General features: G+C 41.3%; 1 protein-coding gene across 6 annotated transcripts in view; it reads right to left on the minus strand.

Annotated features, from left to right (window-relative positions):
• Positions 1 to 16,276, minus strand: part of tns2a (tensin 2a) — a 49,878-nt gene that overhangs the window by 32,184 nt on the left and 1,418 nt on the right. For 3 of the 6 annotated variants that reach the window (XM_018675343.2, XM_018675340.2, XM_018675342.2), the window contains exons 2-3: positions 1,612 to 1,720; positions 1,135 to 1,172 (exon numbers count right to left, since the gene is read on the minus strand). In XM_018675343.2, coding sequence (XP_018530859.1) covers positions 1,135 to 1,172; positions 1,612 to 1,720 — 147 coding nt within the window. Of the gene's footprint in view, positions 1 to 1,134; positions 1,173 to 1,611; positions 1,721 to 10,411; positions 10,632 to 16,276 lie in introns of those variants that run through there. The other 3 variants (XM_018675345.2, XM_018675344.2, XM_018675341.2) reach the window with 3 other exon arrangements.

The raw sequence follows: 16,276 nt of genomic DNA on the forward strand, positions 1-16,276 counted from the left end.
CTCTCTTCTCCCCAGATAAAAGACAAGAGGATGGAGGGATGCTAGAGGAATGAGTTTTGCCTTTGCCACATGCCTTCGCCCTTGGCTTTCTCTCCCTCGCCCGCTGACTGCCCGGGCTCCCTGCCTCAAGCCTCTACCCCCTCTTCGTCACCCTGCCCATGGCTGGCATTCTCCTCTCCCCTCTGCATCCCTCTGTCTATTCATTATACCATCCCTCCATCAATGACCCTTTCACAGAGGCAGCAGTGTGGGGCTGGAGCAAGGCTTGGAGCTCTTTCTGAGGAATGCAACTAAGCAGCCTTCATATTAGCAGAGATCTTGAGACTTGTGCCCTCATAGAGCCACTGCCATGTGTCTTTTCACACCTCAAACAACTCAGCTAAGCTTTTCTATGTAGTTCCTATAGTCCAGTGCATCACATCAATATCTACAAACAAGCTTAGTGGGTCATCATTTAGGCTTAACCTTGAATTAGTGGGATCATGCTAGTGTCTAGTGATGACTTGACATTTAACCTGCTCCACAGCAGGATACATTCACACTGTTGACTTCAAACAGTTGGCTCATATTAGTGCAGTAATCAATGCTGATTGATGTGTGTTTCCAACCACTATTGTTATGCAAAAATTAGGAGGTGAGCATACTGAGATGAGCAGTTGGTGGCACTGATTCTCCAGTCTGGTGCCAGTAAACCACTGCAGAATGGGGAAACAAGATGACGGCATTAAAAGAGTCAGACTTCAAATGGTGGAGGAACTTGTGGAAAGTGTGATGGAAATATGGCTTTTCTGTTAGTTTCATGTATTAAACTCTAGGATCCTTAAAATCTCCTCGCTGCTGCACACATATTTGAAGAGATAATACTTCACATGCTTCATATACTGTATACCATTATTATCTATACATCAGCTTTTCCTCCCCAGTCAGTTTCCACTTTGGCTTTTTATAAGCAAACTGAAAACGAGCATACAGACAATGCACCTTTATAGTGGATGCAAATAATTTCCTCCATCCCAGCTGATCACAGAAGCACTTTCAATACTGTCCATGACTACATCACAACTGATTCTTTTTTTTGTTTGTTTTTCATTTGGAGACCATGTTCAGATGTGAAGGGTGGTGGTTGATCCTTACCTTGGCCTCGCACTTCCTGTGGGTGGCTGTCTTGCACACTTAAAGAAATGAGAGTAGGGAAGAGGGAAGAAAAAAGAGGACAAAAATAATACTATCGTAACTACATTGTTCAGTTATTTACAATGACAAGCTAAATTAGTTGTCTACACATGAATACAGTCAATTTGCCAACTACTGTATAATCTCCATTTGCTTTTATTACACTTATGCATCACCATCATCATCATCATGTTCAATTTAACTCCATACTGCATCCTCTACTCTAACCTACTCTCACATTAGTTTGTGAAATACTAACAAAATTAATGATTCGTGAATTCATACTGATTCATTCATGTGTCCTATGTGCTGCTGGTGCTCTTTTACTAAATCATCATGTTGTTTGATAGAGCTAGACTTTCACATCAGCCTGCCACCAAAAACTCAGTAGTTAACACCGCAACACAAAAAGACCTCACGAGATCATGCTTGCAATACCTCTGCAGAAGGAGCCCACGTGGTCCACGCTCTGACGACACACGCTGCACTGCCGCTTCTTCTTGAAGGTCTTTTCCTTGAAGACGTGGGGCTCGCCCTTCCCCGCCTGCTAACACACACACACACACACACACAGAAAAATGAGATGTACATTCAGTTAGCAACTTGATACAGGACCAGATGTGGCAATGCAGTCTGTGGAGCTGCCCACTCTCAGAAACACTTCAAGAATCCTTGTTTGACCTTCATCCAAGACTTGGCAGATGTGAAATGTTGTCTGACAACCATCTATAGACTTTCACCTAAAGCATGAAAACAAGACAGAAACTGAAAGAAACTGGGCTTCTCAGCTCTCAAAAAGAAAGAAAATTAAGTAATAGCTTGTGAGTTAGTGAACTGTATAATTGACGGGAGCTTAGAGCTGTCAGCTTTAACCTATAAGTATGAAAGACCAAGGTGTGTAGTTGTCTGTGCGACTGTATGAATGTATGCGCACAACAATGGCAACATCCACTCTATTCCTTTCGCCTCTTGAACTCCTGTTCTGGTTGTGTAACTGTCTTCCAGTAATAAGCCTTGTGGTTCCCGCCCATACCCCATTATAATCCTTAAGTGTGTGTGTTGGGTGGGGGGTGGGGTGTGGGGTGTAAAATAGAGCAAATGTGTTGGACTATTTCTTAAAAGACAGAGAGAGAAGTGGAAAGTAAAAGAAATCTACCACGTTTCTCTCTCATGGTTACATGATGTGTAACTGTGTGAGTGTGCGAGCGCATACATCAGTGTGTATGTGCGTTAGTTGATGTGGTTGCCCCTCCCACCCACTGCCTCTTTGTTTCCCAACATGGGATCAGATCCACAGATGACTGGGCCTGACATGACTCTGAGGAGGCTTTGAACATGAGAACGCTAACGACTACAGGCTAAGTAGGGGGACTGCTTAGCATGTTTTCATGCATGGATACATAATGGGAGAAGAAGGAGAAAAAAAGGTGGGTGTGGGTGGAAGGGACAAACAGTATGTGCAAAGTCATGTTGAGAGTCAGCACACATATTCTGGAAACTGGCGGGTATCCAGTTAAAAGCGTAGGATTTGGGACAGAAGGCTCACTCATTTGTGCAAACACACACACCGTCAACATCATCACCATGAAAAAATAGTAACATGTAAGACAGCGATCATGCTGCTGAGGCTACTCAGCATCCATGTTTCCATAGTTTAGTATAATTAAACTGATATACATAAAGGGGTTTTGTTTCCTCTGTGTGTGCTTTTCCTCCTTGGTAACAAAGAAAGGGGGCTGTTTGCACACTTTTTCCATTATCCCACTGCTTTGACTGCTCTCGGGACTGGACAGTGTTTGGACAGCTGCCTGCCTGGCATCACCCTCTGCCAGCTGTGTTCAGCGGCTGCTGGCCTGCTACAGTACAAGTGTACTATGACCGCAGCACCCTGGATGGTGGAGGTGGACTGGGTGGGTGGCTCAGGGGGTTGGTGCTGAGCCGACGTCTGTTATGTAATATGGTGTGGTTGGGGGATTGACATTCCTCTCTAAAAACTGTGCAGTCATTACTTTTGGAAGTTGTATATTTTCTATGTTGGGATGTTCATTAATTTTGTTTGACTCAGTATGACTTGGCTTATTCTCATTTATACTTTCCTCACAGTAACAAACCAAAATCCACACAGGCTTCATTAAAATTCCATGTTATCTTGTATTATCTTGATCCTTTTTTGATGAATCCTTGATTTTGCTCTCATTCTTTACTCCAAGTACATCTGTCCCTGAACCCCAAACAAAATAAATGTTCCTTCATCTCATGACCAGTTAAACTACCTCATGTAATCCTTGCTCATTAGCCCTGCTCTGACATTTATGCCTATTGACCAAGCATATTAGACATGGACTTTGACACACACCGTCACATAAATACACCAAACTTCATCTCACAAACTCCTTTTTGTGTATGTATTTCATTTCAATCTATAGTCTGCCATTCTCATTCTCATCTATGAACTTGTGCAATAATTTTGTGAAGTATGTGTGTGTGTGCATATATGTGTACAAGCATGAATGAGTACACACACAGGGCCCACGGTGAGTTTAAAAAAGCAACCAGTTACTGTCAGCTAAACCACAGTGGTGATGTGGGCTCAGAGATAAACACACAGAAGAGAGGTTGGCAGCATTCCTCCTGTTTCAGACACAATCAAGACCACTATATGGTTCAACCACAGGCAATCATGGTCAGACAGTCATACATGGCTCTGCTACTGAATGCTGTATAAGCTCTCATATTTAACACCAATATAAGCTGCTACATAGTTCATGTGAGGGAACCAGAGGGTAAATCGTCACAGACGTAGATGAAACCACTTTATACTTCATTCAGCTAACAATGGTGGCCTGGGGATTAAGGCGCCTACCATGAACCACAACGTCCCCTGTTCATATCCGGCCCAGGGACCTTTGTGGCATGTCAAACTCCATCTCTCTTTCTCTCTCTCCCCTCATTTGCTGTCACCTCTGTGCCTGGCTGTCCATTAAAGGCATAATATGAACAAGGAGTGATTACATAAAAAAATAAACAAATCAGTAATAGGAGTGATACTCTTCTTTGTCAAAAGCAATGCAATATGTTAGCCAAATGGTTAATGACCACTGGTTATTCCAAAAGGTTGCAGATTTGATCTCTGCTACAGCTACATCCAAAAGAAGCACACTAACAAATACAGTGTCAATGGTGAATGCAATCGCTGGAATGAAGTACATGGTTCAAATTTGAGTGCAACTCACAGACAGTCTATGGTGCAACTCTTCACATTATAATAGATTTGCAGTACCATATGGAGCCAAAATGAGAGACAAAGTGAAAGATGGGTGAATATTAACATTCAAGCACCAACACAGTGGGAAAAAATGGTTGAACAGGTAAAATACTAGCCAAAAATAAACTTTGCAGCTGGCTGTTCAGATATATAAATAATGCTGACGTTATAGTAGATGTGCTAGCTGTGTGTGTGAATATTTGTTTGAAAAGCTGTGTTAGCAATGTCCACCAGCTTCTTTGCCTTATCTAATAAAACAATTATGTTAGGGAAAATCCCCCAAAACACAAAGCCTTACACCAGCCAAAGCTGCGTTAATGATGTTACATAAACAACATGTCTTCGCTAGATATGAATGAAATGGCACGACGCTCACTGTACTACCATCTTCATTGTTATCATTTCAGTTGACTTTTGCTGCCATAAAGGGTGAGAAAATATGTTCAGCTTTAACAGTGAAATGAAAATAAACAATAAAAATAATGTTTATTATTACTATAGTTATTATTAGAATTTGTAAGGCTGAAGTTGCCACTACACTGGTGGAAAACACACGTTTGAACATTCACATCAACTCCAGCACAGTTAAGTATTTCACATTATTGTATGAAATAGTGGTAAGAAAGTAAAACACTAGAGAAGAACTCTTTAACTCGATAGCCTGGGACCTACCACACGTGAGTCCTGTATCGTGGGGAAATTACCACAAGCACCAGTGTATTCACAACATAATTAACCAAAGAATACAGAGAAAAACCAAACCAAATCTATCGAAACTCGCAATTCACCTCAACTTGACTTGGAGTCCAACAGAGGAAACCACAGTGAAGGAGGTTTACAATTTTGAGGAGGATTACAACAGAGGAAGCAGAAAACAGCTGGTAGAGTCTTAGTGTATGAGCACTAAAAACAACCTGTGATGCTCAGCCCAGTCCCCAGGATAGTAATTACTGTCACTGCTGTAATGGATAAAAAACATCTTCCTCTGGTAAAACATGTGTTATTTGGTATACAGTCCTCTGACCTAATAAAGAAATGTACATTTCTGCTGCCTGAGAGAAAAGAGCTGAAAAACAGAAAAACATTCAAAATCAGAGATTGGACCACTTAGCAGACATGAATAAGTATGTTTATTCACTCACACCGTAGATGCACATTTCCACAACCTCACGGGTTAACCTACCTACATCCATCTGCCATCAAACAAGCAGTGATGGACAAACCCTCACAGACATACAGTACATGTGACATGCTACAAGGCCTCCACCAGCTGGGACCTGCCTACATTTCCAAAGAAGTGACACAAGTTGTAAACAGCTACCTGAGACCTCAGGAAGGAAAACACAAGCTTCACACACACACACACTGACTCACGTGGAGACGTGTATCCCTGCAGACAGTCAGTGGAAACAGACAGCCTTCCCCTTCCCGTCCCCGTGTCCCCCCACCCCGTGCGCCAGGACAGACCCCACCTCCGCTACAACATCTGCTACGCACAAGAAGGTCCTTTTTCTAATATTTTTAGCCTTCTGGCAGAAAAAGGAACCAGAGGTTTTTGGAGTCAAAGAGATGCTTTCTAACCAGAGATCCCTCCCCTTCCTTGCTGCACGTCTGCCAGCCGTCACAGAACAGTAGCTGGATTGAATAAGGGAGGGGTTGGACACACACACAAGAGATGCACACAGGCAGAGATTTATGCATACAAATGTAAAAACAAATACCCCGAAACAGAGAGCCATTCGTGAACACACACACACACACACATCCCTGGAAACTCTCTTGCCTCCACCCACTTGTTTCTTTCTAAATATAGTGTTGATATTTCGACAATGATGGGCATTGTGTGGGAGTGGTTCATTACTGACTGGACATTGACCTCAGTTTCAGCTGCAGATGGTCAGTGAGGACACGTATTGAAAGTACCCTTGAGGGGAAAGTCTTCTCACCAATTTTGTCATTAGAAGAACTCTGCAATTGTCACTTATGATGGGACTTTTTCTTCAGCTCTTTGGATCATTATTTTACAGGTCAACCAGTCAACCACACAACTGTGTGTCACTTCTGCACTGCCAAAAGCGGCAGGTGTTTCACAGTATATTCTGCTTCTCTCTTTTCTAAAACACTATTTAATCATGCTTTCCTGTTTTATATTCCCTAATTTGACAAACCCCTAACCCCAAGTGTAACTTGCCTGAAATAAACCATTTCAGTTTTTCCTCATTCCATAACAAGCATGTTAGCCCTTTCACTGATAATGAATTAGGGCTGTTTTCTGTATCAATTATGTTGATTGTTTTTGATTAACAAAAAAGTAAAAACTTGCCTGCCCGCATTGCTCTTGGATTCACGATGGACAGTATAAAAATAGTATTAAAATTAATGAAGCACAACCAGACATATCTTTTTTATTCCATGCCCTCTTCTTCTCTGCCACCTGGCACCTACATTACCCACAAAGCAACTTGACTTGATTCACTCAGTTGTTTACATTTAGGTAATTTATGCTAATAGCAGCTACAGTACCTTAAAGCAGTGATGATGAGATGGCTGCAAAGGTCGTGCCTAGATCCTTCTCATTTTTATTTTCAAACTTGTAGTCTTCAGGCTTACTACTAGCCTGCTACTACTGCTAATACACTAACAAGCTGGGACCATGCTAGTGCTACTCAGTCACTAAAGTCTTTTTTAGATTTTTTATTTCTGCCATTTACTATTTGCCTCTAGAACTGTGTATAACCTCATTCATAATGATTTCTTGAAGGGGGGAAAGGCCACTCCTGTCCAACTGATAGCTAACAAGCTAACAGGACAGTGAATTCACACTGGTTATTAATGATAAGATAAGATAAGATAATCCTTTATTAGTCCCACAATGGGGAAATTTACATGGGGAAATGGTGGGAATTGTTGGGTCTCTGTAAATAATATTATAAAGAGTACGGTTTAAACCTGCTCTGTGTGAAAAGTGCCATAACTTCTGTTGTGACTCACCGCTATATAAATAAAATTGAATTGAATTCAAAAGACATGTTTGTAGCAAAAGGTGGAGCCCACAATTACTAACATTTTTCCTTTAAAATTACTTCATGATTAGTTGATTATCAAAATAGTTAGCTTTTGTGAACTGACTGACAGATTAATTGTTTCAGCTCCATGATGAATAGAAGAACCTTCACAGGTCAAATCGCATCTGGTGTGCAAATGGTGTGAGTGCAAAGCAGGTTTTCCCATTAACAATCACATACTGAGTCTTCTGCAATGAGGGGAAACATTCTTAGGTCAGTAAAAGGAATTTACAGACTTGACCCTCAGTTTCAGTGGAAATGACCTGAGTCTCCTTTTTGTGGCAGGAAAGTTCAATGTCCATCAGGACAACAATAATTTTGTAATGGCTGTTAATCACAGAATGTTGGTTCTGTGCACTCATGCACCACGACACACACAGTCTTTCAATGGAGTGGTTGTGACTTCTTGTGTACTTAAATCCCACCCTACATTGAGAGGGCCGGTATCTGGGTTCCTGCATCATTTGTTGGCATCCAGGCCAGCATGTGTGTTAATACACGTGTGTCACTTCACTTGTATGTAAGTGCACGACACCAAAGGGTGGGACAGGCAGTGGAGGGAACAGAGACTGCCTGTTCCTGAGGTGAGGTCAGTGTGCCGCCATGTTACACTTCCGTTCCCTTGGACTTTTGCTACAAACACACACACACACACACACACACACACACACACACACACACAGAATGGTGTCTTGCTCCAGCTGCACCACCAACACCCCCTGCTGCAGTTGTTCATATTTACTGGCAAAATGTACCATCTGTTTTGCCTCAAAATGTTACTGTGAAGTGGCCTCAGTAAGAGGATGACATCATCCAGGGGTGATGATTAAGTGATGGTTAGTAATCGCGCTAGTTAGGACCAGGTATGATCTGACAGAAGCCACAAACACATGCCAATGAAGTTGCTGCGTCTGCAGGAGTAAAGGGGAATCATTTGCATCCATCCTGTTTTAATGCTTCAGGATTTTCCAGGTAAGTGTGAATAGCTGCTACTGTAGACCTGAGCTCAGTGTAACTGCATCTGGCACAAGGGAATGTGAACCAGCCTCTGTTTCAGCCTCTTGACTTGGCAGCAAACAGGGGGTCTCCCAGGTAAACAAAACCATCATGTGCCATTTCTGGACCATCAAACTTCTCAGTTACACCCAATAATTACAACTATAGAATACCTGCTGTACACTGAACACAACCACAGTAGTGTACAGCAGCTGGCTTAACTGCCTTTCTCAAAGGCAACAGTGTTTTTTGTTTGAGACGGAAGATGTGCATTAATTATTTGACTTTCCTGCTTTCCTGCTTTTCCTGAAAGTCAGATTTTTTCATCATAAGCTCCTTATCCAATCTGACCAATGCTTATCTGCATTAAATATGGTTCACATAGGAGAAAAATTGCCAATGACCACACTGTTATCAGTAAAGGAAAGGTTGGCAGAGATTGGACAATCTTATCTTGTTGTTAATCCGTAGCTGTTTTCCTCACGTTGCAAAGAAGGATAGGAACTCTGACAAGCTGAGATCATGATATGGAGCCAAAACTAATTGGCCTACACACAAACCACACAACAGTCATTAATCAGTGTCCAAATGCATACACATACACATACACACACATCTGTGATGGACTACTCCACCATGGACATGTGTGCAATCATGTATACACGTATGACATGAACTTTTTGTTCACAGCATACTTTTAGTAAGCTTGTACTCTTTAATGTGCCTTTGGAATAAGTGTACATTACACTCACACACACTCAGCCCTGGCCTGTCATTACAATCTGACAAGGGCGGAAGCAACAAATTGCAATTACTCTTATATAATTGAAGCCTACTTTTCTTACACGAGGCACACATTTTTGACAAAATTACATTTAAACTCACTGCATCAGACAGGAAACACATACTTTCAGTATCCATCACACCACAGAAAAGTCGATTTATGAGTGATGAGTTGAGAGAGACAAGGTAAGGGAAAGTCAGTGACAGCTGATCCAAATTGCCTCTCCAGCTCCTTTCCTTGGCATTGGCCTGTTTAGATTTACAACTGGGAATACACAAGGAAAGTTATTGGAGAAGTAATAAGTTTAGAGAAAACATTTCCAGTTCAATTCCACAACGAACTGATTTACACTTAAATTTCTTCCAACTACATAAAGATTTCTAACTGGAGAATCACTAGGTTTTGTAGCCGCATTTAATCCAACAAAACACCTGTCACCTTATCAGTGGAAACCTTGCAAGGCAAGGCTCGTGAGAAACAGTCCAACATGACACTGCGACATTAATAATAACTGACTGGTGGTGACGCAGAAATAATGGGAATGGTGGGGGGGGGGTGCTGCTCAGTGCATCATATGACCCTATTCAGAACATTTTATGTCAGTTTAATGAAGTGGGACGCGTCGAGCAACTTCTCAGTGAACAGCAACAAGTCACAGTAAGTCATCAAGCTTTCTTCATAAATGTTAGCTAACAGTACCTACTGATACGACAGTAGAGAAGAACTACGAAAATGTAGGATTACCGCCGAAACCGTTGGGTCAGAGATGGTAAGTTCTTAATGAACGGCATAGACATACAGTAGACTAGTAGCCCCAGAAAATCTTCGAAAAAAATATCTAGTACTATGACTGTAAATATACAGCGTGGTCAAACATTAACGCTTAAACAGTTCATACAGGCAAAACCTCAACATGACTTTAAAGTTATGGCGTCTATACGTAAGACAGTCAATCCACAAAGTGCGCAACCGCACGGTCAACACATGCGCATGAAAAGTCAGCATCATACATCCATCCAAGCTCCATACAGACCCCAAATACGACCTCTGAAGTAAACGCGGGTGAACCGAATCTAACGCAAACATAACCAAACCCTCAAACTTTTCCTCCCAGGCTAACAGACTTACCTTGCTCATTTTCCCGCTATTCATATCCCCTGGTTTAAGAGCTGCCCCTCATTCCCAGGAAGGCCATCAATAACATGGCTTGCGACTATGAGATAACTTGTTTTCTTTACTCTGGTCCACCCTCCTTACTGGGGCTGCGGGGAGGAGCAACATGCAGCTACAAGCATGTGTGGAGTACTATTACTGGTATTTCATCCCATGATTGGTCGGTTTCTGGAGGGGAGCGTAGGAATACTCGATCTGGATTGGTTTAATTATTCACTATAATATTCCTACAAAAACCTCAAGTGTGATTGAAGTTGTTAATCCAGAATGTACTTCAGTAGATTTAGAATTAGTATTTATTTGATTATTTATAATATATTATCAGGAATGCTAGATAAGTATATGATGTGTCTATGCCATCCAATATTATAGTCACATTGATAGTTCACAATAGCAAAGTGAATAATTGTGATAAATTACTAGAATTAGTCCTGTCTTTCATGAGAACATATAAGGAAACATGTAGCTATGTAGCTGACACACACACACATGCACTGAGACATTTTAATTATGGGCCCCATGCCATGCACATGAGGTGGCTTTGGGTCGCTCCTCTCCTCCTGTTATACCACCAAATTAAATTGGGTGTTACATGATATTATTGAACATACATCATCTCTTTTAAAAATTTTACCTACATTCAGTCAGATTTGTATTTGTCCTGCCAACACTTAGAGTGGCAGAGGCTGTATGTTAAAAACATTATTAACATTATTTTAGCTTCTTTGCTCACCTGCTGACAAGTTTTCATTCACTGTTGGAAGCAAGGTGATGAAGTGTTACATGTGACTGGGATCAGTGAGACACCAGTTGCCCTCTGCCAGAAGGAAGCAATGCTTACATTGAAGATCAGCATCTCACCATTTTGAATTAATGTATCTGTATTTTCATCCTTCATACACACATGTGGTGATGTCTGTGTGTTTTTCCACCAAATAAACCTGACCAAACCAGATGTGCTTTGATTAACATCTGCATTGATGCTGCTGCTGAGGGTAACTAGCGTGTTAGTAGCAGCACCTAGTGGTGAAAGAAGAGAACTGGAACAGGTAAAGTCAGGTTTTGCTGCTTTATCAAGCACATTCTTGATATTAATATCTTTTCTGTGTATTTTTGACCTAACCTTTCTGCAGCTATTGAGTTTCAGGACAATTCTCATATTTGTTTCAGTCATTAATACAGACAGAGGCTAACTACTATGTTGATACTGTGAATGTAGATGCATAGTCAAAAGATGCATAGAGCATCACTGAATTTTTCAGATTTTAAAGTAAAAAAAACTCGACAGCAGTCTGAGCAAAGAAGCAAAGCAAAGAATTCCTTGCATGATGATATAAATCTTTTTTCTTGCCAAGCTGACTGCATATGCTTATGGTTGTGATTATACTATTACACTACTATATGTGCCCATATAGGTGAATTCCTTTTTGAGTTGCCTGTCTTAAATTGTTAGCCCATAATATTCCCCAGCCTCAGACTGCTAATGCAGAGCATTATTTCTGTCTGCTGCCTCAGTCTCTTAGTCACTTCCATATGTGTTAGATTGACATGCAGGTATAAAGGCTGTACAGTACATCCCTTCCAATCAGTGCAAAAGGTGACTGTGAATTATGACGTATACAGTGATCCCCTGCCAAACAACATGTACAGTAATGTGGTCTAGTCCTTTTGCTCACAACCTAGGAATTTCCGGTTTATGGTACAAAAAAAAGGAGGACAGGGGAGCTTAACTGTTTGTGGAATTTTCGGCTCTCTTTCTTGTGAATTGTGGCAGGGTGAGGGGTAAAGAGGAGGGAGCTGAAGGCGAGGAGAGATGGATTAAGAAGTGAGGAGCAAAGTATTAAGGTGAAAAAGGTAACAGGAGGGGCAGGGAGGTCACGTGTGAGTCCTAACAAAATGGTGAGGGACCGTGAGAGACAGGAAGCTGGTGCTTGGGATTGGAATGAGGGGTTGAGTTGGTGAGTAAAGTGGGGGAGGGTCATGTTGGACGAAAGATGGAGATGAGGAAAGAGGGGGGAACGATGTTGCTGTGGATGAAAAAGAAAAGATGGGAAAATAGAGGAATAATTTTAGCAGTAGTTTTGAGCACGTGAGACTTTTGTATTGTGGTAAACTGAACTGAAGTTTCCTCTGCACTCAGACCAAATGGTCACAGTCAACACCATACTGCAAGGTGTTGCACGTTGCATGATATATTACAGGGGATGTCAGGTGTGTTTTTGTCTAGCCTGTCTACCGAATTTAGAGTTTTGAGGAAGTGGAAGGATCTTGGATCATGCTTGGAGGTAAATGAGAAAGAGGTGGACAGAGTGGCAACCTGGGCCAAGAGGAAATGAGAGGAGGAGGAGGAGGAGGAGGAGGAGGAGGCAAGAAAAGGGAGCTGTGTAGCTTGACGAAGGATTGCGTAAGACAGCACTAAGCCAAAGGCTGATAAGGTGCAGCTGTTGAGGGAGCGAAAGAGCGAGAAAGTAGTGGGAAGAGTGGGTGAGACAGAGAGGTACAGAGGACACAAATAAGCACGTGTTCACGTTTATTGTGTTGATGAGTTCAATAAAATTCTCTCTGTCAGCCAACGTTGACACAACACAGACATTTTTAAAAAGCTGGCTAAATGTCAAGCTCGACATTTTTGCGTGTAAGAAAAGAAGATATTTTGTGAATAGTTTGTTCTGAGGTGTTTCTTTTAAGGGCGGTTGAGGGATTTGTTGAGGGTGGGGTGTGGGGGGTGGAGACTAACTGAGGGAGGAAATGGTTTATGTCTTTCCCTTTTCCCCCGATCAGCTTTCATCTGCGTGCCCGCTACACACAACAACAGGCATTCCTCAAATCCTGCTCAGAGTTTGGGACAGATCATTGTTTTCAAGCCACAGGAATCTGGTCTACTACAGCCACCCTCTGAGCCTGGACTTTATGTTGGAATTTACCTTTTTTTCTAAGATGGAGTGTGTGAAATACTTGTATTATATTCTACTCTGTTCTATTCTATTCTGGATGTTAAGGGTCTATATTTAACCCTAACTGGTCAGTGTTCCTTCCTGTGTTGGGTGTGTGTTTGTAGTGAATGCCTGTGGTTCAAGGCCTCAGTATTGGTCACAGCCAATCTAAACTTTGTTGTTCATGAGAAATTACAGGGGAGTTAGACAAATACATATAAAAACGGCTGTCACAACATCAGTTCTCTATATATTTCTTGAGTCAACAACACACACACACACACACACAAAAGACCAGAGCTAGTGTGATGATGAATTTGACATTTTATACTCAATGGCGACCATCAGCAGGTTAATAGTGGAGGATGAACTTAAACTTCTAGCGCACTGCATTACAAGCAACTACAAGCAAGAACGGAGAGTTAGAATTAGGAAGTAAAGCAGGATTTGAACTCTCTCTCTCAAGCTCTTTTTTATATTTGTTAGACAGCTATTTTTGTGTGTATGAAGGAGTCCTGGCTTTTCACCCCGCTTCGTGTGTGGCTCTTCAGAACAGCTATGAACACTTTTGCCCTCTGATGTGGGTGAACAATATGTGCTATGGTCTAACTCTTTTCTAGCATTCTGCCACCATTGTAGAGTCTACATCCATGCTCGTGGCTCCATATGACTGTATTCAGGCACAGTGTTGAACTACTATTACAAACCTTTGCTTTTGCTTTTTGCTAGCATGGCTGCCATTTTCCTGGTAATGGAAGCTGAGAGATATGTTTCATATTAAAATTCATGTGCCAAGTGATCCCATTAATGACTCTCATACTTGAACTCTTGGCTGTGCATGTTGGTGAATTAAACACATACTTTCAGTGAAGCCTGCCAAGATATTAAGGCATTTAGCTTTCAGTGCCAATACAGTCTGTTTGTGATCATCACACACAATGTGACAGATCAGAAAAATTATTTTATTACAGGGATTATAACCCTGAGGTGGCAGTTTCATTACTTCTGTCCGAGGCTCGCCTATTTTGATTTGTCCCACATGAATTCCGAACTTGCCACTCTGTTTTTTTTTTTTTTTTAAAGAGAACCATATGAACTATCAACTCTCACTGCCAGGAAGTGTTTATTTTGAGAATACATTTTTAGAGGGTTGTTTATTGATGCTCAGCTACTTTTCATCAACAACTGATAAAGCAGCAAAGGACAGAGGCAAACTTAGCGCAGTCAAGCGTGTTTTGAGCACAGCAAGGACATCTGGACGTAAATGAGAATATGAAATCAGACAAAGCTATGGAAAATCCAACAACTGGCTGTAAAATACTGTACCCCAACACTCACAAAATCATTAACAACACAAAATAATCAAAATGGAATTCGGCACTGTCTGAAGGATGTGTTCCAACCACACTTTGCACACTATGATCTGTTTTCTTGTTATAATTTGATTAAAAAACCATGATGAAAAAAATTATGAATTATAAAAAAAGGAATGAGGTGTCTCCCTCCCATGTTACTGACATAACATAAGCAAATTATGTAATCTGTGCTGAAAGCAGCATGTGGAATCATTTCATGTTGCCAAGTGTTTCCAGTAAGTGCTTGGCAAGAGTCTGATTAGGAATACATGTGCATGGTTGATGCCAGGATATAAAGACATAAAAAACATGAATCATATTGGTTTTCAGCAGCATCTGAACTACAGTATCTGTCACACCTATGATTGTTGGCCATGAAAAAAAGAAGTGGAAAAACAAGTTTATTAAAAAAAGACCATAAATAGATGAGACAACATCTCCTCCTCTGGGATAATCAGTGGGATCCAACTAGTTCCCACACCCATGTAGTGGGGTCAGTCACTGCAGGATGACGTAGTCCAGAGGGCTCAACATTCCCACACTGCTCAGCATGTGATATGGAGCCACAGGGACTGAAGTGCAACCAAGCATACACACACACACACACATGCACATGCACATACACAGATGGAAAACACATGCATCTATTTAAAACAAACAAAAAAAAAAATGCATGTAAACAAACCTGACAGTTCACACATCTGGAGGAAAAAAGCCACTAAATTTCATGCTTGTACATAATCTGGTGTGATGTAAACTCATGGACAAAGGTCAAGGCTTTCTGTGTTCTCTTGATGGCTTATAAAACTTCAGATCACTCCAGCCAGCCAATGTGCCTCTGTTGACATTATGGTAATTCCATAGCAGTACTGAGGCCATCACAACAGTGCCATTGTATCTGCACAGATGTGGCCTCAGCTCAGAGATACATCGTCATCCACATCATCTTTTAAATCAAGGCCAAACAAAACATGCACACACACACAGACACATAGTGTAGTTAATTCCTGGAAATTTTCTATCACACAAGGATCTGATATTTATCCACTCCATGCTCACTGACACTGACCTTTGACCTCCTTTTAGAACAGAACAGGAGGAAAGAAAATTTCTATCATGTATCCAAAGTGTAATATAAGATCACTTATTCAGCACTTATCCTGCCCTATTGATAATGGTCTGGTGAAAATGGAACCCCAATACACCAACTTTCAAGTTATTTAGCATTACACTCCCATAACACTATTTAACTCACAATGGACAATAAAAAAACAAACCAGATTAAAATCAATACAGCTGAGCCAGACCTATTTCTCCATGCATTCCTCTTCCTTTTCAAAATCTACCATATCCATAACACCTACCTACAGTACCAACAATTCAACTTGACTCTGGCATGTTATGCTAGCAGCGGCTAATGTAGCCTTAAGCAGAGGTGAGCAGTGGAATACAGAAGTCTGGTAAATCCACTTTTTTCCAATCCCAAGCGCCCAGATTTTTTTGACTTTTCAAACTTGTAGTTTTAAACCAAC

This window comes from Lates calcarifer, linkage group LG6 (assembly GCF_001640805.2).
Source record: "Lates calcarifer isolate ASB-BC8 linkage group LG6, TLL_Latcal_v3, whole genome shotgun sequence".
Taxonomy (NCBI): Eukaryota; Metazoa; Chordata; class Actinopteri; family Centropomidae; genus Lates; species Lates calcarifer.